The following is a 22,960-nucleotide window of genomic DNA, read 5'->3' as shown; positions in this document are numbered from 1 at the left end:
ATGATTGCCGGAGTTAGGGACAAGCCTGTGCTCATGAGTGAACACTGTGATGGGAAGCTGGTTCAGGGAGGCCAGGTGAGCCTCTCCGGCCAAGTCCCTCCACTCTGTTTGGAGCAAAACAATGCCAGTAACGTGAATGGGTGCTTTCCTAGTCTAGGCGCTGGTTAGCCCTGGATGCAGGGTGGCAGCAGTGAGGCAGGTATTGGGACTGAAGGGGTCAGGGCTGCTTTGGCCTGCGGGGAGAGCCTGTCAGGTGGTTGTGGGGGAAAGGCTTGTGGTTCACAAGGGCTGAAGGCTCCAAGACCCAGGCCACCGGGATCCCTGGAACTTGGGCCCTTAAGCGGGAAGAAACTGGCCTTTCCTCTCCTGGAGGGGGGGCCGGGGGCAGGTTCCCCGCCTCTTGAGGAGGAGGGCAGGAGGGAGGAGTCCAGCAGGGCGTGTCGAGAGAGGGAGTGCTGCGCGCCCCGTGCGGCCCCCCTAGGAAGTGGATTTGGCCCGCTCCGGATCCAACCCAGCTTCCAGGTTTTCTCCCGGCCCGGCCCTGCGTGCTCCCGCCTGTCTAGGGCTCCCCCCTCCGTGCCCGCCCCCTCCCTCCCTCGGGCCGCCCCGCTTGGCCAAGTTTGCGGAGCCTCGCTGCGCGAGCCGGGCCAGTCAATCAGCCACAGAGCTGAGAAGGGCACAACCGTGCGGCCGAGGGCAGTGAGCTGAGCGGAGCTGGGTGAGCGGAGCAGCGCCGGGTAGCCGGAGCCCCGCGCCAGCGATCACCCGCCGACGCCGCCCACACTCTGCTCTCCTGCGACGCCTGCCACCTTCCCTTCCTTCCCTGAGCCCCTCCGCCCCTCGCCAGCTGCCCCGGATCGTTAGCCTTCGGAGCCCCGAGGTCACCGATCCTCGCCCTAGTTCCCTTGGGTCTCGTGCCCGTTCCACGCCTTTTTCCTTGTACCCCACCCCGGCCGGGCGCCTGGCACGGGGACCGTTGCCTGACGCGAGGCCCAGCTCCACTTTTCGCCCGCGTCTCCTCCTCTTGCCCTCCTCCTCCTTTGCTACCAACTCCAACTCCTCGGTTCTCGCTCCACTCGTGAGTCTTTGACTCTGCGCCTCTGCCCTCTCCGCCTGCTCCGTAGCACCGCTTTCCATCCGGTCTCATTCTGTTCCCCAAAGGTGGGAGCGCGTCTGCCCGGGTCCGCACCATGGCACGGTTAGGCTTGCTCGCGCTTCTCTGCACCCTGGCCGCGCTCAGTGCCTCGCTGCTGGCTGCGGAGCTCAAGTCGAAAAGTTGCTCGGAAGTGCGACGTCTCTACGTGTCCAAAGGCTTCAACAAGAACGATGCCCCCCTCTATGAGATCAACGGTAGGTGGGAATCCTCCCCCCATTACGGAGCGGTGGGTACCCCGGGAAAGGGGCGGCCCCCCACGCCGCACCAGGTAGCCGAGAGGAAGAAACCGGCAGGCGGGAGCCAGCTTCGGCCGGGAGCGGGCACCCCGAGTGGAGGGGAGCCGCCGGTTTGTCCAGTGCCACTCGGGTGCTCCGCTCCGCCCCCCCCCGCAGTCTTCTCGGTCCCGGGAAGACCCTAAGGACCTCAAAGTGCGTGGCATGGGCTCTTGCCTTTTCCGGGTTAAATTCCTTACTGGGCTCCCCGCTTTGTTGTGTGGGTGACGACGAGGCCGAGTGGGGGCGGGGTGGGGAACCTCCTGGAGTTTGCAGATTCCTTGGGGCGCAAAACGTGCGACTTGAATGAGTGGTCCATTGACGTCTCCTAAAACCCCTTTCCCCGTCTCTCTTCCACGGCTGCCACGCTTCAGGTTTTAGGACCTGCAAGGGCTTTAGAAGTCACCTTTAAAAGGCGAACGTCCCTTTTTACTCCCCACTCTTCCAAATCCTGACTTTGGGAAGTCTCCAGCTTTCCGGAAGGTGTTGGATAAGAAGGGCATTTCCCTCCCTTTTCTCTTTTCTCACCTCATTTTAAGGGTTAATTGCACTTTCAATTACAGACCTTTGAAAGGACTGATTACAGGAAACCCGAATCTCAGTTTGGAGATGGTTATGCAAATGAAGATGGCTTTGCCTCTGAAAAAGTTCACCGGATTTCGGCACTGGGGGAGGGGGTGCGTGGGGTATTTGGGGAAGCCCTCCTGGAGCTTTGGGGGGGGAACAGCACCACGGTACGCCCTCCTCTCCTGGTCTCGAGGTCTCGAGGCCCGCGGGTGGCAGCTGGGCGAGTCCTCCTTCCCTGTTGTACTAGATTTTCGCAGCTGCCAACTGTTGCGCACAGCCCTGCCGGCTGGCGCCCTAAGCAGCACAGGTAGCTTGTTCCCCCTGGGGGCTCAGAAACAGCCACGAATCTAACTGGCTGTTGGCCAGCTTAACCTAACGGAGGAGTTAGAGATTCGAGCCCCGAAGGCCAAACCTCCATTCCGAACCTTTCATGGAAGTGTGCAGAGTGCCCCTTTGCCTCACTGTACTGGTTGCCCGGGTGGGGCAGGCAGGGGGCCAGCAGCCAGCAAAGGAAATACTGTAATTTTAACCAGGCGCTTCCAAAGGCTTAGGGAGACTTTGGGGGTCATCTTTTGGAAGGGCTATAAATAACCTTGGAGATTAAGTGCAGTCATCAATTACATCTAAATTACAAAAGTAATTGAGGGAAGTTGCTGGGCACTGCGAGGAGTGTAACCGGCCTCCGTCTAGAAATAGAACTGAAAAAACTGTTGGTAGCAGCCCAGGCGCCCACTGCACCTTGGCAGTTGACAAGTAACTCACACGCTACTGATGAAAGGCCGTTTGCCCTTCAGCCGCCTGTCTTTTTGGGAGCTCAAGTATGTCCTCCCAGCTTTCTGAAAAGCCCCCTTTCTTTTCCCTCTTCCTCCTGCCCTGCCAGTAAAAGAGGGCTGAGCCGGCAGTCGCTGAAGCTTGGGGGCTCTGCAGGTCAGACCTGGGGTCTTTGTGCCTTGCACAGTTTGGGCCTGGGTGCTTCAGAGATGATTGCCGTGAAGGTTACAGTTGTCATTCCCACGTTCTGAAGGGAGGCATGCAGCTATGCACTTACTGGGAAAGTGGCAAGTTTCTGTCTGGCCATGCAGACAATATGTGCCTTTGAGTTGGACTAGAGGCATTTCGGGAGTGGGCTAAGAAATCACCCTCCCCAGTTTCTTCAGGTTTGTTGTGTGCAGTCTCTAGAGATGTCAGGGTATCTCTCCCACCGGGCATCTAATGGAAAAGGAAGGTGGAAAGGTGTTCGAGAACACGAGCTGTTCCCTTGGATTGTCATCAGCCCTGGAAAACACCTGAGGTACATTTTTGCATAAATGTCTATCTGGACCCCCACCCCCCAAAAAAGATGGGGGAGTTATTAGTGACCAGCAGCAGGAAATGGAAGCTAATGTGCTCACACCCAAAACATTTTATTCTTTTTGTCTTGTCCTTCATCTCCCTCCCAGGGCTGCTGCTTTTCTTTCCCCTTTTGAATGACCTACTGGACCGCATTCTCCTGAGGAACAAAGGAAGTGCCTTTTTAGCTGGAGTCCTTGGAAGACCACCAAGGACTTTAGCTCATGCAGTGCAATTTCGCACCACTTTCAACAATAACAAAAATGCATGACTGAATGGCTCAAAAATGTGGAGTGTTAGAGGCATTCATTTGAGTCTAGGACACTGTCACAACACAGACAGACCCAAGCAAATACCTTTAGACGGCCAGTATAGAAATGGGGTAATCTTTAACATCACATTAGCCTCATCTTGTATGGACTCTCCTCAGATAATTTTGGCCATTTGGGGAGGCAGTTGTGGGGAAGTCAATGTAATGACTTGGGTTCAGCCTACATCCAAATGAATTAGATTCCAAGTGCCTTACTTGGGAGAAGTAGCTACTTTCTTCAAAGCCAGAGATGAGTTTATAGGCGAAGTGTTGGCAGTGTCTAGGTGACTAGTTCATTGACCCCTGGGCTAATTAGAGTTTTATTTGGAAAGAATGGTAAGGCTTGAATTTAGGGTTTTGTATGTGCTAGGCAAGTGCTCGACCACTGAGATACCATATCCCCCTTCCTGATGTTCTTGATGGCCTTGCACTTGGCCTTCTGGAGGTCTGAACAGAATTTGAGAAGAAGCCATGTCCTAAAGGACTCTCAGTTACAGATCATAGTTGGGATGATCTGATCTTGATGTGTTCTCAAGGGTGTCAGAGAATAAAAGTACAGCATACTGCCAGGGTTTTCAAGAGAGGTTTTGTGTTGTCCATGTGCTTGACTCCAGTACTTTTCATATAATGGCCAGTCCAGATGCTGTGATAAAAAAATCTGTAATAACTTTCATTGACCACATTTCTTTGGAGTGCCTGTTATATGAAGTATTCTGTGCTTAGCATCACAATGCAACAAGAATGGTAGGAAATTCAGTTCCCCCCCAAAAAAACCCTACCTTGCCTGGTAGTAGGGAGACAAGCCATTCACACATACTTTGAATGCACTAAGAAGAATTATAAGTACCATGTAAGTGAGATGAGGAATGTGGACTTGGGGTATCTCAGTGGTAAAGCATGTGCTTAGCATGTGCCAGGCCCTAGGTTCAACCCTCAGCACTAAAATAGAAAAAAAAACAAAGAAGGGATTGAGACTAGAGTATTAAATAAGTAATGATAGTTAATGTTAGTATAAAATAATGCACTATCCAAAATTCTATTTTCATTAGGATGTGCAACAACTAGCATTTTATTAATAGCCTGCTGGAATTCTTTTAAAAGAGTGGCATTTGGTTAGAAATAGTATTAGATTTGTAAAAGGTCCCTTTTCACAGTGACATAGAATCATACCAAGGAGAACTTGGTGCTGGTCACTGTGATCTTGGAGTCTTTGTTTCCTGCTCCTTTATCTTGAGCAAAGTGCCTGTGAGCATGTACCTATACTTGAAAATGCTTGAATGAGTATCAGAGGATACTCATGCTGGGTTGGGACACAGTGGGGAAGGGAAGGAGAGAGATACTGAGATTTTGTTGCAAATTAGACAAGATACTTTTTCAAAATTTGTGCTTTCCCTTTTCTTGCTGGGTTGGATTTTTGTTGTTGCTTGAAACAGGGTCTGACAATGTAGCCCTGGCTGTTCTGGAACTCACTTTGTAGACTAGGCTGGTCTTGAACCTACAGAGATCTGCCTGCCTCAGCCTTCCAAGTGCTAGGATTAAAGGTGTGCGCCAGCATGCCTGGCTTGGGTTGGATTTTGTTATTGAGTCTGTCATTTCTTAATTTATTGGCACCATCAATTTTGCTCCCTGTGTTTCATGTGAGAGGGTCTTACTGAGCCCCAGGGCCCATCTCAGTATTAAAGCAACTGTCTTCCAGGATGCTCAAAAAAGAATTTAGTAGCAGTTGAATCTCTTTTAGAATGTATAGATATAAAATATTTGATTCAGCATAATTACTGTTTTCCTTCTTTATTTGATTCGCCTCAGGTTGCATGCAATTTGAGGATTAGCTGGAGACTAGATTGAGGAAGGGAAAAGTGAGTTTTCTTTCTTGAACATCAGCGTTAATCAGAGTCAGTTCAAAGTGTCTTTCTTTGGCTCCCCAGTAACATTAACTGTTTTATGTAGCAAAAGGTTTGTTCCTAGATATGCTCCCCAAAACATTTTGTGCTTATAATAGCTATTGTGTACTTTCTCTTGGCTCAGCCTCATGCGAAGGACTTTATCTCATTTGAAGGCCACAGCTATCATATGCAGCCAAAATTATCACCTCTAATTTACTCATAGAAGCTGAGATCAGAAGGGTTTAAGAAATCCATTCATGAGGCTGGAGAGATAGCTCAACAATTGAGAGCACTGGTTGCTCCTGCAGAGGATCTGGGTTCCATTCCAAGCACCTACATGGGACTTAACTGCTGTCTGCCACTCTAGTCCCAGGGGATCTGATGCCCTCTTCTGGCCTCCGAGGCACCATGCATGCTCATAGAACACAGGCATGCAGGCAAAATACAAAAAAGTAAATAAGGTAATTAAAATAATGAAAAAATTTCAAAGTTCTACAGATAGTGAGTGGCAGAGGTAGGAATGGAACCCAGGACTGTTAGACCCAGATGAATATATGCACTACTTTGTGTAGATGATAAGATGGGAATGCACATTCTCTAGTCCCCTGGGGGTTTTAGATATGTAAGATATGCAGCATTGCCCTCACTCTGCAGTAGAGAAGATCTAGTCACATCTTCAACAGACAAAATGCCAAAGCCAGATATAGACAGTATAGAGTGCATAGAAGAAGGGATAAACATTTTCTGGACCATGGAGGACAGTGATGGTTCGTAGGGAGGGAAATGACATGGCTTAAGTTGTTTTAGAAAGATAATTAGCAACACTTTGGAGTTAAAGAGTTGGTGGGGCAAGGGATAAATGAGGGAAGGTTGATTAAATAGTTAACTGATCTGCCACTTCCCATTGTGATCTGACTGTTGTCAGCTACTTTGAATGGAATCATCCCTCTGCACTGAGCTTCAGTGGCTCCAGTATCTTAAGTCACTGCTGAACTTTCCAGGATTCTGTGCCCTCTTACTCCTAATTCCCCACCGGACCCAGAACTGCTTTGTGCTCTGGTTAACTGCTTGTGAAGCCACATTGGGTGACCTCCTCAACCAGAAGCCGCTCACAGGCAAATACCTCAACTCCACCTGGTGTTCTCTGTCTAACAGTAATGAGTAATGGTACAGCGTTAACAAGTGAGGGAGGGGTTCATGCATATGGGCCTATGGCACCAGTGATGTAATGGCATTCTACTTCCATAGTATATAACAATCCCATTGGTTTGTTGTACTCCCAGGAATCTTGGACCTAAATAAACACTTGAAAGTGGGGAAAAGAGTAAATTTCCATGATATGTTGATGGAAACTGGAGAGAATTTTTCTGATTTGAGGGAGTAAATGTCATTTTTAAACTGACAAGTGAGCATTATAGGCTTTCAATTTTTTTCACATTTGTTTATTTGTGTGTGTATGTAGCAGTGGGACGGAGTCAGAGATGGGGTGCTTGCTAGGTGTGCTTGGGAGTGAGTGTTGGTTCTCTTCTACCTCCATTCCGGCTCTAGGATTGAACTGACGGTCAGGCAGGCACCTATATCTGGTGAGCCATCTCACCAGGGCCTCTTCAGAATTCTGGTTTTCTTCATGTCTTGAGAAACACTTTAAGGAGCAGACAATGGAGGTGGCTATGATTCTGCACGCTTAGAAGAGTACATTAGCATCTTAGCTTCCGAGCATCAAGCTTGTTCAGTGTACATGAGTTCACTCTTTACGAAAAACTAAACAAAACCCCTTAAGTTTTGTCTTTACCAAGTATAATGACACAGGTGTAAGAGGATATGAATATTTTACACAAATAAGCAGATACAATAAAATGTGAACAGGTAAGAACTAGCATTTCCAACTGCACTTGGTTAAACATCTGTTGCTTACTAGAGAGAACATGAAAGTGCAGAAAAATTCATGAAGCGATTCCATCCTGGAGGTAATTTGAAATATTATATTTAAATTCTGATGCATTTAATTTAGCAATCTGGTGGGAGAAAAAAATCAAAGGGACCCATCAGCCAGGTATTGGACTTTTGAAAAGGAAACTAACAACTGTTCAGAATTAGGAGGAAAATGGAATGGAATTGTTAAACAAAGTCAGTAACCTGCAGGAAGCCTGGAAACTATGTAAAAACATCTTATTGGAAGCCCAGATAAATGTGTGCCAAACATCAAAAAGACCAGCTGCTTGGGGGAAGGAGAGACAGACACACACGTACACAGACACACACGTACACACACACACACACACAGAGAGAGAGAGAGAGAGAGAGAGAGAGAGAGAGAGAGAGAGAGAGAGAGAGAGAGAGAGAGAAAGAGAGAAAACCCGACATGACTGGCAGAGTGGAAGAAGCTATTTCTCTATTTCTCTCACAAAATAGTCTAGGTCAGAAGTCCACAGGTATGGTGAGGCAGGCACAAACTAGAAATTAAGTGGGACAAAAGGTAATTGAAGACAAATCTTGAGGTAGATTGAAAAATTCCTCCATGTTGCCTTGATGGTGAAAAGGGTAGGCGGAATCCAACTTTTCAGAGGAAAGGCAGTATGGTTTCTTTAAAGGGATATCATGTCTGATGAATCACTCAGAGTTCCTTGCCAGGAAAAAAAAATCATGTGAGGGCTGGATGTGTAGTTCAGTGACAGAACACATGCTTAGCATGCACAGGGCTCTGGGTTCCATCGTCAGAATTAATCAGTGAAGCATTTAATCCATCAGTCAGTAAAAACATGTGGACACAAGGAAACAGATATACATAATTTAGGTTTAAAAAAGTTAGGCAGTGGAATACTGGGGCCGAGAATACTTACAAATTCTACTTACGTTGAGATAGGTAGGGATGGTGGTTTATTAAAGATGGGAAATTAATTGAGGGAGAAAAAGTAAGTTTCATGCCCTAGAAGTACATGGAGAGGACCAACCTACTTAGAATGAGTAGTTCTAGCCTAAGTCTGTGACAAATTTGTAGTCTGATAGTTTTGATGAGGTTTTTCTTTCTTCGAAAAGCAAAGGGGCTGGGGGTGGTATTAGACTGTAAAATTTGGATGCAGAATTAAAGTAGTGGTTGTCAGTTCTCATTGTACTATAGCATAACTTGGGGGAGATTTTAAAGCACTGATGACTGGGTACCAACAACTAAATCTTCCTGGCTGACTTGTGCACTCTCTCTTCCACTACTCGTGAGTGGTAAAAAGCCTTCTTTTTACTTTACTTTTTGTTTTGAGAAAGGTTCTCACTAAGTTGCCCTGGCTGATGTTGAACTCACTCTGTAGCTGAAGCAGGCCTTGGTCTTCGAATTCTCCTGCATCAGCAGTAGTGACTGGAATTTCAGGTCTGTACCAACTAGCCTGGCTGATTTTGTGTGTGTGTGTGTGTGTGTGTGTGTGTGTGTGTGTGTGTGTGTGTGTGTGTGTGATGAGACTGGGTTTCTCTGTGTAGACCAGGCTGTCATCAAACTTATAGAGATCTGCCTGCCTCTGCGTCCAGAGTGCTGTGTGTTAAGGGTGTGCACCACTGATGGGCCAACATTTTCTTAATGATTATGTGCAGTTGAAAACCATTGCCACTGATGATGTCCTAAGGTCCATCCCATCTCTGAATTTCTGTGATCCTGAGATTCTGGAAGTTCCAATGAAATTGGCACAGGTAAAAGCTTTCATTGTGACACTATGCGTACTTGCTTTACTTTTCACTAATCTGGGTTTAAGGGAATGCCTGTTGAACTTGGAGAGAGGTATTTTAAATTCAGGGTGCAAGCACAAACCAACAATCATTGACTCTTTGCAAGTAGAGACATAGGAACACTGAAAGTGCTTTGGAGAGAATTAGGATGAATCCAGCCCTCTTGTCATATATTGATTAAATGTCAGTGTGGTTGGTGATATTTCTTCCCTTTCTCTTTATTGGTAAAAGAACCCCAAATCTCTTTATTCCAAACTTTAATGTCCTCTTTGCCATGTGTTTATTCTCTCCATGTATCTTATCAAGAAATAGAAGTACAACAAATCCCTGGGCTTCTCCCTGACATAACCATCCAGAACACAGCTGGGAATGTGGGAAGTGGTGGAAAAGCTAAATGATGGTGACAGCTGTCAGAAAGTTTGCCTTCTGCTTGGAGCAAAGGCCGTCAGAACCTTTATCGCCAGTAATCATCGAGTAGAGCAGTATGCTAGGCTCTAGAGATTCCAAGAGGTGTAAAACTGGAATCAGGCTTTTGAGTTACGTCTGAATTGTTAGGTAGATGGCATTTGCAGAGAAGATAAAGGACTTGGTTATCTGCTTTCCTAGCCTGTAGCTGATGAGTTGTTGCAAGTGTTCTGCCTGGGAGGTAGAGGGAGTCACAGAAAGGGATTTTTGGGAAACCAAAAACTTGACATCAGACTGAAGTAAAGCGAGTGGCTAGTGTGAAACTGGATGAGTGACCAACGCTGAACCCAATATGCATACAACTGATCTGGGCCCTTTAATGCCTTTTAGGATGGGGTGAATGCCCTATTTGTTTTTAAGATTTATTGCTATTATTTTAAATTATGTGTAAGTGTGTTCCTGTGAACATTGCGTAGTTGCCTACAGAGGCCAGAGGTGACAGTTCCCTCATGGAGATCTGGAGGATGTTGGAAAAGAATCTCCTGTTCTGCAAGAGCAGTATGCATTCTTAACGACTCAGCTGAACTGCTGAGCCATCTTCCTAGCCTGCCCCCCCACTTCACCCTTGAGGGAGCTAGGGTATACCAGGACAGGAGCCTTTGTGTCTGTCATGTTCTGAGATGAAAGTTCAGAACGTACATTTCAGAGTTCCATTGGCAATACTGGGAAAGCAAATGAAAACTCTCCAGGCAGTACCGTGGGAGGGGGAGTTCAGTTACTTTATACTTCTGCCTGTTTAGAATATCCAGTGTCCCAACAGTGCTGAAACAGTGAGTGAACTAATATGCCCCTTTGTCTCCTTCCCTTCCCCATCTTCCTCTCCTCTCTCCCGACTTTCCCTCTCCCTTTCTCAACCAGATCTGTTTATCGTAGTCTAGGATGCCCTGAACTTGCTATCCTCCCTGTCTCAGCTTCCCCAGTGCTGCAACTGAGTACAGCTGTGTATACCAATTTACCTGGCTCATTTTCTCTTTGTATTTGAAAAAGAAAATAGGTTAAAGAGCAGGCGACACAGCTCAGTGACAGAGTGCTTAGCCAGCATGTGCAAGGCCCCGGGTTTCATCTCCACCCTGAAAATAAGTTAAAGACTGTATATTATTAATGTAGCGGCTTATTCACTTGAGAGCATTTGGCTTATGATTTTGTTCCTCTCCAACTTCTCTTTAAGCCCTCTAGAACGTCCACGTTGGATGAATTGCCTGCTGTGCCCAGTCTGGGAAACTGATACTCTGACCTAAAGTCACGAGAGACAAGAAAACTGGCTCTTAGTTAGGGATGACAGGTTTAAATATTTGATTATTGGTTTCTCTTTTAAATATTTACCAAACTTAAGTAAATGTATAATGATAAAAAATGTTACAAGTTAAGGATACTAGTTTCTTAACCCTGTAGTTATTCGAACCTTTAAAATAGAAAGCCCAGATTCATGGGCTCCAATTTTTGTCATACTAGGTGGCCCAGTGATAGGTCCTTGAGAAACGTTTTTTTGGTTTAGGAATTACTAAAATTTTGCATTTAATTTAAGAAAGGAATTTTTTGGTGATTCTGTGGGTAGTACTCCAAGGCCATGTGCATAATTCTGAGGCAAAGGCTTTGTGTCACTTAATTCAGCCCTCATTCTAGGAACTGACATTTCTATTCAACCTGTGCCATTGTCTGAATGTCTTTGTCTTCCCCCAAGTTCATATGTTGCTAGCCTAAAACTCCACATGCTCATGGTATCAGGAGGCTGGGCTTTCCACAGGGAGGTGAGCCTTTTGGAGTGGGGTTAGTGTCTCTTTCTTTTAAAAGAGGCCTCAGAAAGATCCCTTGAGCATGAAATTAACAGTGAGAAACCTGCCATGTGTGAACTGGGAATTGGGCTCTCACCAGACACCAAACACGCCAGCACCTTCATTTTAGACTCTTAGCCTCCTGGTGATGCGCAATCCATTTCTGCTGTTTATAAACCACAAACTATACTTTATTACAGCTGCATAGACCTTGGTGTCTAAAAGAAACAGGGAAAAGCCAAGTGTCTTTTTGTTCTCCTGCACCTCGAATGTGGTGCTATTCTTTGGTTTGCTCTGGGGTGAGAGAGCGCAGCATTGCATGTGGTTTGCTTTAATCCCAGGAGACTTCTTGTCTGTGCTGGCCTTGCAGATGTCCTTTTAGAAGCACCTCCTGTCTTTGCTCCTTCCTATCAGGTGTTCATTTCTGTCCTCTTCCCCAGGTCCTCACTCATCTCTCCTTCAGAACAGCCATTCTTTTCATACCAGCTCTATTCACAGCTCCTTCTGTCAATTCCGTCTTCGTGCAAGCTTCTTAAAGTCTGGCTTCATTTTGAACTGCCCAGCTTGTGTCTCCAGGAGTGGCTGGAAGTGGTTGCTTCTGCACTGTTGAGCTTCCCTTCATTTCCCCAAGTGCTTAGTGTTGGCATCCCAGCAAGCATGAAACCCTGGCGTAGTTTTTTTTTCCCTCCTGTACTTATTGTTAATGTTCTTTCACACATTTGTCTCCATTGAGTGTTCAGTCTGGTGTTGAGTTCAGAGACAAAAACAAAGCACCCTGTCCTTGCAAACAGCAGTGTAAAAGCATGTGGTTAGTAGCTACCACTTGCAATGGTCCACTCTGAGTGGGAGTGTCATTTTTCTTGGCAGTCACTTCACAGAAGTCCTTTTTTTTTTTTTGGTGTGTGCCAGAATAGGCAGTCATTGCATTCTTTACAATTTATAGTGGAATTATTATCTACTATTGTCAAATTGATTTAATTATAGAGTGTTTCCCTGTGCTAAGACTTATAAAAGGAAAACAAGACCACTTCTCAACAGTGTGTCTTTACAGATAGTCACTCCCAGTTGTCCCCTCTCCAGGGAAGTCAATGGGTTCATGGAAAGATCTCTCTTTTTTTTCCGGGGAGAGGGAAGGGTTGAAATGAGTTCATTTTAAATGGAACTTGAATGAAATGCCCCCCCTCAGCTTGCCACGTGGTTAATGTTTGCTCTTGTTTTCCTTCAGTTTGGTACTGTCTTTGCTATCTTGGCTCTGCTGCTTCAGGTCCATTGGGCCTGATGCCCTTGGGGGAGACTGTTCTCATGGGAGGAAAGGTAATTGATCAGTAAGCAGTCTGGCACTCTGAGGCCACATTCTCATATTCAGGTGCACAGGCAAAAGAAAGTAAAAACTTTTCAATGTAAATGTCTGTCTATGTCCGTTTTCTTTTGGTCTGAACAAAGATTCCAGGGACTGGCTTGGATGTGTTTTTGCTTAAATGGTCTTTTTTAAAAATATTTAAAAATATTTTATTTATTTATTGCACATGCAGTCTTCTGCCTGCATGCCAGCAGAGGGTACCAGATCTCATTCAAGGTGGTTCTGAGCCACCATGTGGTTGCTGGGAATTGAACTCAGGACCTCTGGAAGAGCAGTCAGTGCTCTTAACCGCTGAGCCATCTCTCCAGCCCGCTTAAATGGTCTTTTGTGGTATTTACCACCCAGCCATGTTTTCTAGATGTGTCAAGAACCTGCTCTCTTACAAGCTCAAACACTGCCACACTGACCCTGCTGCCTATCACCTCTTGCTTGGATTTATTAGTGGCTTATCACCAGTGTCCTAGCTTTTAACACAGCAGCCAGTGCGATCCTATTTTCTTACACTTAACCCAGGGCACATTGCTTTTCTGCTCAAAAGGCTCTAGTGGGAGACCATGAGATGGCTTGCAGGTAACAGCACTTTTTACCAAGCCTGATGACTTAAGTCCCATCCCTGGGATCACATGGTGGAAGGAGAGTACTAATTCGCGAACACAGTCCTCTGACTTCCACATGTGCACCGTGGCATGTACACCATTGTCAACTGCGTTCATAAAGCAATAGCAAATCAAGTCAAAATAAGGGTTCTAGTAGCTCCTCATGCCACCCATAGGAAAAATCATCTTCAGTCAGAAGTCACTCATGTATTTCCCTTGCCTCTGTGATGCCACTGGCTCGACTCTAGTCACACTGTCTTCCCTTCCCCAAGGCATAGTTGGGACTTGGTATGTCCCATCCTAGACCCACACACATGCTAGGTAAGTAATGTACCATAGTGTTCCACCCCCGGACTTTGTACTTCTTATTCTCAGTGCCTAGAATAGCCTGTAGTCAGAGTATAGCTCACCCCCTCACAAGTTTCAGGGCTTCGATCACTTATTGCTTCACTAGACAAGCTTTTCTTGGTTTGTATATAAAATAGGAAAACACCCCCTCTCTTCCCATATACCACAAGCACACATTTGGTCATGCTCCCTCTCAGTTTTTCTTTGCACAATCACCATCCAATATCAGGGTAGGGAACTTGGCTTCTTTGTTCACTTCCTAGTACTCATTGTCTTTAATACATTGCCTGGCACTCAGTATGTGTTGAATGAAGACAAAAATGAGTATTCTTTGCAAATAAGCTGCCCAGGAGAAAGACTGTGGTGGGTATGAGACCATATATACATCTTTTTTTTTTTTTACCATATATACATCTTAATCTTTTTGTTTTTCCTGAAAAGGGCTAACCAGGCTGAGGATTCTATTACTATTGAGTTATCTGTTTGCTGGCAGGCACTGAGATTAAAGTAGTGACAAAGAGAGAATTTAGCATGAAACCTCACACTCTTGCAGCTCGTGGGCTACCAAGGATCAGAGCAAAAGACTTTTTGAGTATTTCAGACTCCTGAGTCTATTTTCTAGAAGCCATGCTTTCATATCATCACAAGCTACCTGCCACCCCATCCAATGTGCAAAGCATTTGTGTTTCTGGCAGTGAGTCCTGAGGCCTGTTGTAGAATGCTTATCAGAACAGTGCAGAGGTTACGGATCTGTTATCAAGACTTAGAAGGAACACTTTTTTCCTGGCGATACACTGTGGACCTCTTTATAGACGCTTGTTGAACTTGCATGGGTACTAGAAAACAAAAAAAAGTTAAGTCTTGGGTCACCTTTCCGTTGTGCTCTGGAGAGGAACCAGGGTGTAAACACCAAATTCTTCAAGTGTTTGTGAAGAGGCAGTATCCACTCTCATGCCATAGTGATGAGTGGCTCAGAACGATGTTCTTTAGTCTAGTAATGATTGTTGGAGTACAACCCTGGGTCAGCAAAATATGGCTGGAATTTTCCTGTCAATTGGTAACTCTCCTCTTTAAGCCTTTCATTAGTGGTGACCTGCTGTGCAGGTTGCCTCCAGGAGGAGAGGAGGACCCTGGCCCCTGGCCCCTGACCTGGGAGCAAATGCAGAAGCTGGGCTCAGAGATTAGGATGGAGACAAAATGCAACCCAAGTGATAAGTGGAGCACTTGCCATGATACAATGGGAAGCCTCATGATACTGCTCAGACGGCTTTTTCTCCATTTCAAGAGGTTCTACTTTCGAATTTTATTTTGTTTTACTTCATTTCTTTTTATTTCTTCTATGCTTAAGATCAAGGGGACTCAAATATGCAAAAATGTCATCTACTGCAGAGATACAACCCTTGTACAATTATTTTTCAGAAAATTTTAAGTGGTTATTGTGCATAAAATCCATCCTTAGTTGTTGATTTCTTCAGAAATTCCAAGTCCCGAGGACCTGGTACCATGGTATATAAATACCAGCTTGTATGCAGGTTTACTCAAAGAGTCACATGAGTAGCCTTGAGATCTCATTTCTGGCAACATTTCCTGGCTAAAAGCAAACGTTTTGGGCTGTCTGCTCTTCCCCAACTCTCCTGTTCCCAAGAGCTGACCACAGTGACATGACAAAGGCTAAAGGTCCAAGTTCTCCAGTCGATGCAGAACCCTGCCTGTATAGTAATAAATTGGATATACTAGTTTGTTTTCTGAGGGACAAGTCTTTGCTTCATGATGACAGTTAGGGTATACCCTGCTTTCAGTACAAATTTAAATGTGATGATTATGGTCTGTGCCCTATTTAAAATATTGTTATTATTTTGAAGATAGTTTGTCCAAATCAATACACAAGTGTTTTGCTTCTTATAATTGGATCTTTGAGATGGTTCTTGAGTTATGAAGGATTCATGATATAGGATAGGCTGTGGGAATTCATGATGATAGAGCCAAGCAAATCTTATCTAACTTGAGTTTAGGGGAAGGGATTCATTGTATTTCTTTTGTTTTTCTTTGGTTTAGAGTCAAGGTCTCACTATGGGGCCCTGGCTGGCCTGGAATTCTCTATGTAGCTCTGGCTGGCCTCAAACTCAGAGATCCACCTGCCCTGATCCCAAGCATGGGCATTAAAGATGTGTGCTGCTGCACCAGGTTTCTTTTTATTTTATTGCATGTTTAAGTGTTTGTTTAAAAAAAGAAAACCTTCATTTATTTATTTTTGTTTTTCAAGACAGGGTTTCACTCTGTAGCCTTGGCTGTCCTGGAACTCACTCCGAACCAGGCAGGCCTCGAACTCACAGAGATCCACCTGCCGCTGCCTCCTGAGTGCTGGGATTAAAGGCGTGTGCCATCACCATTGCCCAGTGAAAACTGTTTATTTATAAAGCACACAGCATTTACCACTTTCACCAGTGAACTCTTAGTGTCTATTCACGGAGCTCTGAACATTTTCTTGGTTGCTTCTGAGCTTCAGAGTTTAATGAAATACAGTGGGATTCAGGGGAAGAAATATTTATTATACCTGTTGCATATGTAACAAGAGGATTTGCAAATCAAATGAGTGATGTAAATATGATAATAGAAGGTGTCAATGCCCGAAAAAGATCAGGAATCATTGATACCAGAACCATTGTGTTAATTTCAACAAGATCTCTGTTTAATTTTCCTTCTTTATCTTGTGGTGTGTGTGTGTGTGTGTGTGTGTGTGTGAGAGAGAGAGAGAGAGAGAGAGAGAGAGAGAGAGAGAGAGAGAGAGAGAGAGAGAGAGAGAGAGAGAGGGACAGAGAGAAACAGAGGGAGAGACAGACAGAAAGAGAGAGAGACATGTGAGGACACAGGATGATGATGGATCTGTTGCTCCATCACTCTTTGCCTTATTCCCTTGAACTGGGGTCTTATCCAGAAGTTTTCCACTGTCCACTCTGTTGGCTTGCCAGTGAACTGCTTGTTTCTACCCCTCTCCCCCAGTGTTGGGGTTATAAGCATGCATAACCATGCTGGCATATTTTTCCTTTTACACTTAGGATTCAAACTCAGGTCCTTATGCTTGTAGAGCAAGCACATTTTTCACTGGGTCGTCTCCCCAGACTCGATATCTTTAAGAGTAGAGCTGAGTTTTGTGGCTGTACTTTCTGGAGTCACTGTGCATTAGATTGTGGTAAATCTCCATTTCCCTAAAAATACTGTATGGTTCATCCCGTAGTCATTCCAATTACTCAAATTTATGGAAGGCCATTTTTGTAATTGACCATATTAATATGAGAGACTAATGGTAGCTCTGCTCTTAGGATAGGAGATTTGTTTTGTTTCTTGAAGTCCCAGCAGCTGTTGTACCCTCATGTTTAGCACAGGGAAAATTAAGATGTGTTTTTAATATGAGGGGAATGTAGTTGATCACTCAGGATAAAAGGAAATGATTGCTTTTGGCACAGTTATTAATTTCAGAAATGTCTTCGAATGTACGGTATATGCTCAAATATTATGCCAATGCTCTGTGGCTTCCCAGGGTGATATTTAAGAAATGGAGATTTAGATCCTGTGTTTTGCCAAGTATGAATTGCCTCAAGTTTTGGAGTATTTTTCTTAATTGATGATAGAGGAATTTTCAATAGTTACTAGAAGCGTAGCCATTAAGTTATGTCAGAGCTTGTGATTTTATAGTTATGTACTTTGTCATGCTGAAGAAAGTACTGCCTGAACTCCAGGAGAGGTACCCAATGGATCATTAATTTGTCATGATTTTTGTATTTCAATTATGATAATCATTTCATGAAATAAAGCACACTTTAAAATTATTTTTTATTTTTGAGACAGGGTTTTTCTCCGTAGTACAGACATGCATGGAACTAAATATGTAGCTCAGGCTGGCCTCCAACTTTGAATTAGCCTTTACTTATATAATTTCTCCTTAGTGTTGGGATTACAGTATGAGCTGCTATGCCTGACATATCATTAATTTAATGAAGACAGAGTGGTAGGATATTTAAAATTTAATTTTCGTGGTTTGAGATTTTCTCGAATACCATGAGTTTACTTGTACTAGATTCAGGCCTCTGAGACAGGTGACTTTGTGCTCATGTTGCTTTCCAAACCATCGTAACCTCGACCCAGCATTTCTCTTCTTTCCTTTCCTAATATTTGTTTTCTTTTAATCAGTCAATATTGAATTTTTTCCATTTAAAGAAAAACAAGAAGAGACTAAAATGATTTCATCAGCTCTCTAATTGCTGTGCTAATGGAAACCTGTTAGTCCTTTAAACATCGCTGGTGCAGTTTTAAAAGGAGCTGGGTACTGATCCTTGAACCATATGTGTTTAATTAAAAAAAAAGTCCGGCAGGACGTGAAATTAAAAAAAAAATCCCATCTTTCCCCTGCGGTTTAAAATAATTAATGAAAACCCCACCTGCTTAAAATTATTTTAGCCATATTCAATAGGATTCTTACAATCATAATGAAAATTGTTATTTACAACAATTATTTTGAGTAACAATAGATGACATTCAATGAGCATTCATTTTAGATCTAATTTGAATACATTATGTGGATTACTCCATTTAATGCAAGTGGAAAATACAAAGAGGGAGCATGGAGGGGAGAATTTCAGATGGAATAAAGAATTTAAAAAACCTGAGTTATTACAGTAAATGAACTCTGGGTTCCTAGGTAGCTGAGGCAAAACAGGACACCCAATTGCTTATGCTCTCCCCCCCCCCCCCCCCCCCCGCGTCTCTCATAAAAGGAAACGTAACAGTTCTTCACACAAGATAGTTTCTTAGTGTTGCTAAATCTAGAAAGAATTTATTATGGTAGGTTCTTTTGTAAAGACATTAGACAGGGTAATAATCGCTGTTGTCAACATGATTTCACGTGGCCATTTCTTTCACTGATCTCCCATAAAACCCAAAGAAACAACAGTCAAGAAACTCAGGCAGGCTGTCAGGTCTGTGGTGTCGTCATGGATCTTTAGACTAAACAGTAAGACTCTTCTTATCTTTAGCGGTAACTGTGTCCTTTGTGTTTGTGGGTTCATATCTTGTAGTCTAGGAGCCAGAATTTTCTTTCTGGGTAGCTACCGACACCAGGAAAACAGTAACAACAGTCCTCTGCGATTCCCAGAAACCTGAAAATACCTTATTCTCCACTAAATATGCATCATAAAAATTCAAGAAGCTGTGTGCCGTTGATTTATTGTATCCTTTTTTAAAATATTGGTTTTTTTGCTTGTATGTTTTCAGTTTTTATTTTTTGAGACAGGGTTTCTCTGTGTAACAGCCCTGGCTGTCCTGGAATTCTCTCTGTAGACTAGATTGGCCTTGAACTCACAGAGATCCACCTGCCTCTGTCTCCCCATGTTAAGGCTAATTCATTTTTTAAGGACTTTTCTTTTATGTGCATAGGCGTTTCATCTGCTTGTACGTCTGTGCACCACTTGAGTGTCAGATGCTGAGAAGTTACAGACAGTTATGAGCCACCATGTGGGTGCTGGAAATCGAACCCTGATCTTCTGCAAGATTACCAAGTGCTCTTAACTGCTGAGCCATCTTTCCAGCTCCTAAAAACACTTTATTTGCAGTTCTGAGAACAGAACCCAGGGCCTCTAGTATGCAAGGTGCTCTGCCACTGATCTACAGCCCCAGCCTGTGCCCCATGAGATCTAGAAAGAGAAATGAATGTGGGGGAGCCAGACACGACCTTCTCTTCTTCAGATCCTTGTTTCCTGCCAGTCCTGATTAATAATTATGCTCTTGGGACTTTGTACCTGGCTGCAAGTGTTGTCACAGTGCCATTTGGCCTCTCCAAATTATGGTTTCCGGCAAGTCACAAGTCAAATGTTTTGCAGTTGAAGATATGCTAGAGCGACAGCGAGGGCTCACTTTTGTGTCTGCCTTTTTCCTAGCACAGTCCAGTCCTGCTCACATGCGCTTGTTTCTACATGGTTTCAACTGCAGAACCTAGCAAGCTGCTCCATCTGTGTTATGTGTTCCCTTGTGCTCGCAGTTGAACTTTAGGGCCTCCCGTGTTATCTAAGTGCTATACCACTGGGCTCCATTTTCAGCTCACTTCAGCAATTTTCAAAGTGAAATTATAAATGTATTTCTATGGCTACATACAGGCAAAACTTTCAAATGGCTGAATAATACTCCTTTAATTCTCTTTTCTCTGTCTCTGTCTCTGTCTCTGTCTCTCTCAGTGTGTGTGTGTGTGTCTGTTGTGAGGGTGCTGGGGCTGGGGGTAGAACCGGAGCCTTCCACATTCCAGGCAAGTGCTCTACTTCATCTCCACCGAGCTTTTTGCTTTGACGCTGGGACACAACAGGGATCACCTTTATTTCTGGTCAAGTTCTGTACTTTTAGAAGATGTCAAAGGAGAAAACTTGCCCTGGGCACAAAGCCTAGTCTAAGTACAGCGTCCTCTAAGCTCTTCAGAGTTTAGGGAAAGCAAAAAGAAGGGAAATTGAATGTTCACCCAGGGAATTAGTTTCTTAAGTTCATGTGCCCCTCCTCCAGCATTTCCCAGATTGACCTTCCGTCTAGCTCTTGCCAGGAACCTGCATCTCCTTTGCTTTCTCAAAAACCAAATTTAGCAATATTCCCGGAACCAGCCAAGGCAGTTACCACTGGAAAGGCGGGTTAAACCCACAGGTGGGTTTCCCCAGTTGAAGGGGGTAGTGCCTTTCCTCTTGGTTCTTTTATCCTTTAATCAGAGGAAGGTTTCCCATATGTCTGAGTGCCTCATTTAAAAACAAAGACAGTGAATAAACAAAACAAAACGCTTTCTGCTTACCACATTTGTCATCTGAATTGTGCATAGCAATATTCTAGACAATTCTGACTGCTATTGTTTCTTCAAAGAAGGGCTCATCTTAACCTTCTACCCTCTTCTCCAACTTCATTACAATGAAATGATTCTATGACTATTAGTTGTGAAATGGATTAATTTAACTTCGTATTCTTTATTGAAAATAAGTCTGCCCAACCTCGTGTCTGTGTCTGGTCAAAGGGCGTTTCCTGTTTCATTGGTTTCGATGGTTTGTCTGCTTCAAGCTTGGTGATCGGGAGAGTACAGTCGCGCCTTTTAAATGGTCTGCTTCATCTTTTATCTTTCAACAGGTCCTGGAAAGAGCTCATCTAACAGCCTCTTTGCAAGCATCAGGTTTTGAAAGATCCTAGGAGGCTTTCGTTATTTTGCCAGGTGGCCAATGAAAGAGGTGCTTAAAGGGTGCGGCATGGAGAGGAGGGGCAGAGAAATGGAAGGAGAGCAAAGGTTAGCCGCTTCATTGGGGGCGGTCTGCCACATGGGGAACAAGTTTTAGATTCTGCTTTGCTTTAGAAAAAGACCAACTGTGCCCATTGTACAAGCATACCTGGGTCTTTTCCCTGTAGCCTAGGGCATGCCGAATGGAAACTGATTTAGGACACACAAGTCACACCTGTGTAGATAGTTTCCGTGAGGAACAGGGGTGATGAGTCATTCAAAAGGTAAGTGTCTGTATCAGTGGGAGTGGAGAAACTGCAGAGGCTGGTGAGGGCTCTCAGGTAGTCTCAACCCTGATGCTCAGAACTAACTTCCGCAGAGCATGATTTACCTCTGGCTCACTAACTTTTGTTTATACACCTGCACAGGTAGGACAGTGACTCCTGGCTGCTTACTGGACTAGTGATACATTTCATTGCAACTGATGTTTGAACCTTTGATGGCGGATTTCATCCCTCGATTACCACTTGCGGGACTAAGGGGCCTTTGTGAGAATTCGAACCATGGATATATGTATTCCTGTCCATGTTATTCTCAGCACCATACTATCCCCTGTTGTTAGGTGTTTTGTCCTTCAAGCTCTCTTTATGTCTTACAGCCCAGAATTATGGTGTACTATTTCAGGGGCCTTGCTGAAAAGTTGAGAGTTTTCTTTTCTTTTTTCTTCTCTTTTTTCTTTCTGGGTTTTCCAGGCCGGGTCTCACTATGCACCCCCTGGCTGACCTGGAACTCACTCTTATAGACCAGGCTGGCCTTGAACTCACAGAGATCTGCCTGCTTCTGCCTTCCTAATGCTAGGATTAAAGGTGTACGCCACCAATGCCCTGCTAGTTTGCCTTTCCATTCCCATGCCTCCTGTCTGTGCAGGAAGCATTTTTTTCCCATTGTTTATTATACTACATTTAATGAATTATGGCCTGTTAATAATTAAGAACAATATGTAAGGTTCAACTCAATTTAAAGAGTTAACCAGCAGAAACCAACAGTGTATCATCAGAGGATGTAGGCATTAGGTAATTCTTTTGCAAAGCCTCTATTCTTGTTCAATCCTAGGTTGCTAAGGGTAGAAACAGGGAGCTGAGACAGTCTCCATGGCCTTTTGGAGGAAAACTGCGATAACAAAGACCTTGAAAAGATGGCCATCTGCTGAGGCAGAGAGAGCAGCACTGTTGTGAAGGGAGGTTTTGTGTGTCATTTTCCGAATCCACTGTGATTGATGTATGCAGCACTCACTAGGAAAGGTGTTTTAAGATCCAAAGTGAAGCCACATGTCAACAATAAGCATAAGAAGAATCAATCAAATTCAAATTACAGATGTGTTTCTAGAAACTTGACAGTGTATGTAGCATTTAATCCGTGTTATTGAAAAAATTGGAAGTTTCTTCTTTTGTGTGAATGAGTGTTTTGCCCCAGGTGTATGCCTGGCATCACATGAGTGCAGTGCCTTTAGAGGCCAGAAGAGGTAATTAGATCTGGAATTACAAGAGAGTTCTGAACCACTGTGTGGATGTTGGTAATCAAACATGGGTCCTCTGGATGAGCAGCCAGTGCTGAGCCATCTCTCCAGCCCCAAGTAGGACAGCTTTTTAAAAATCGTGTTTTATTTTGTATGAGGGAGTATATGTATATGTATATGTATATGTATATGTATATGTATATGTATATGTATATGTATATGTATATGTATATGTATATGTATAGGCACACATGTGCCACAGTGCATGTGTGGAGGTCAGTTCCCTTTTTCCAGCATAAGTGTTCGGGGGATTGAAGTCAAGTCTTTCTCATCTGTGCTCTGAAACCAACTTCCTACTGCTGTTTTTGAATCTTTCATGAAATAAAGCCTCTTCTGACATATGTATACTACCTGTCAGCCCCCTTCCTAGTCTAAGTACTTCCCTGC

The 22,960-nt window shown here is 44.3% G+C and overlaps 1 protein-coding gene across 1 annotated transcript in view; it reads left to right on the top strand.

Moving 5' to 3' along the window:
• The first annotated feature begins 641 nt into the window (after positions 1-641).
• Positions 642-22,960, top strand: part of Gpc4 (glypican 4) — a 113,846-nt gene continuing 91,527 nt past the window's right edge. The window contains exon 1 of the mRNA XM_005085551.4: positions 642-1,350. Coding sequence (XP_005085608.1) covers positions 1,191-1,350 — 160 coding nt within the window. The 5' untranslated portion in view covers positions 642-1,190. The remainder of the gene's footprint in view (positions 1,351-22,960) is intronic.

The sequence above is a fragment of the Mesocricetus auratus genome, unplaced genomic scaffold (genome assembly GCF_017639785.1).
Source record: "Mesocricetus auratus isolate SY011 unplaced genomic scaffold, BCM_Maur_2.0 Super-Scaffold_100003, whole genome shotgun sequence".
Classification (NCBI taxonomy): domain Eukaryota; kingdom Metazoa; phylum Chordata; class Mammalia; order Rodentia; family Cricetidae; genus Mesocricetus; species Mesocricetus auratus.
The sequence above is the reverse complement of the archived record's forward strand: the minus strand, read 5'-3'. Positions and strand labels throughout refer to the sequence as shown.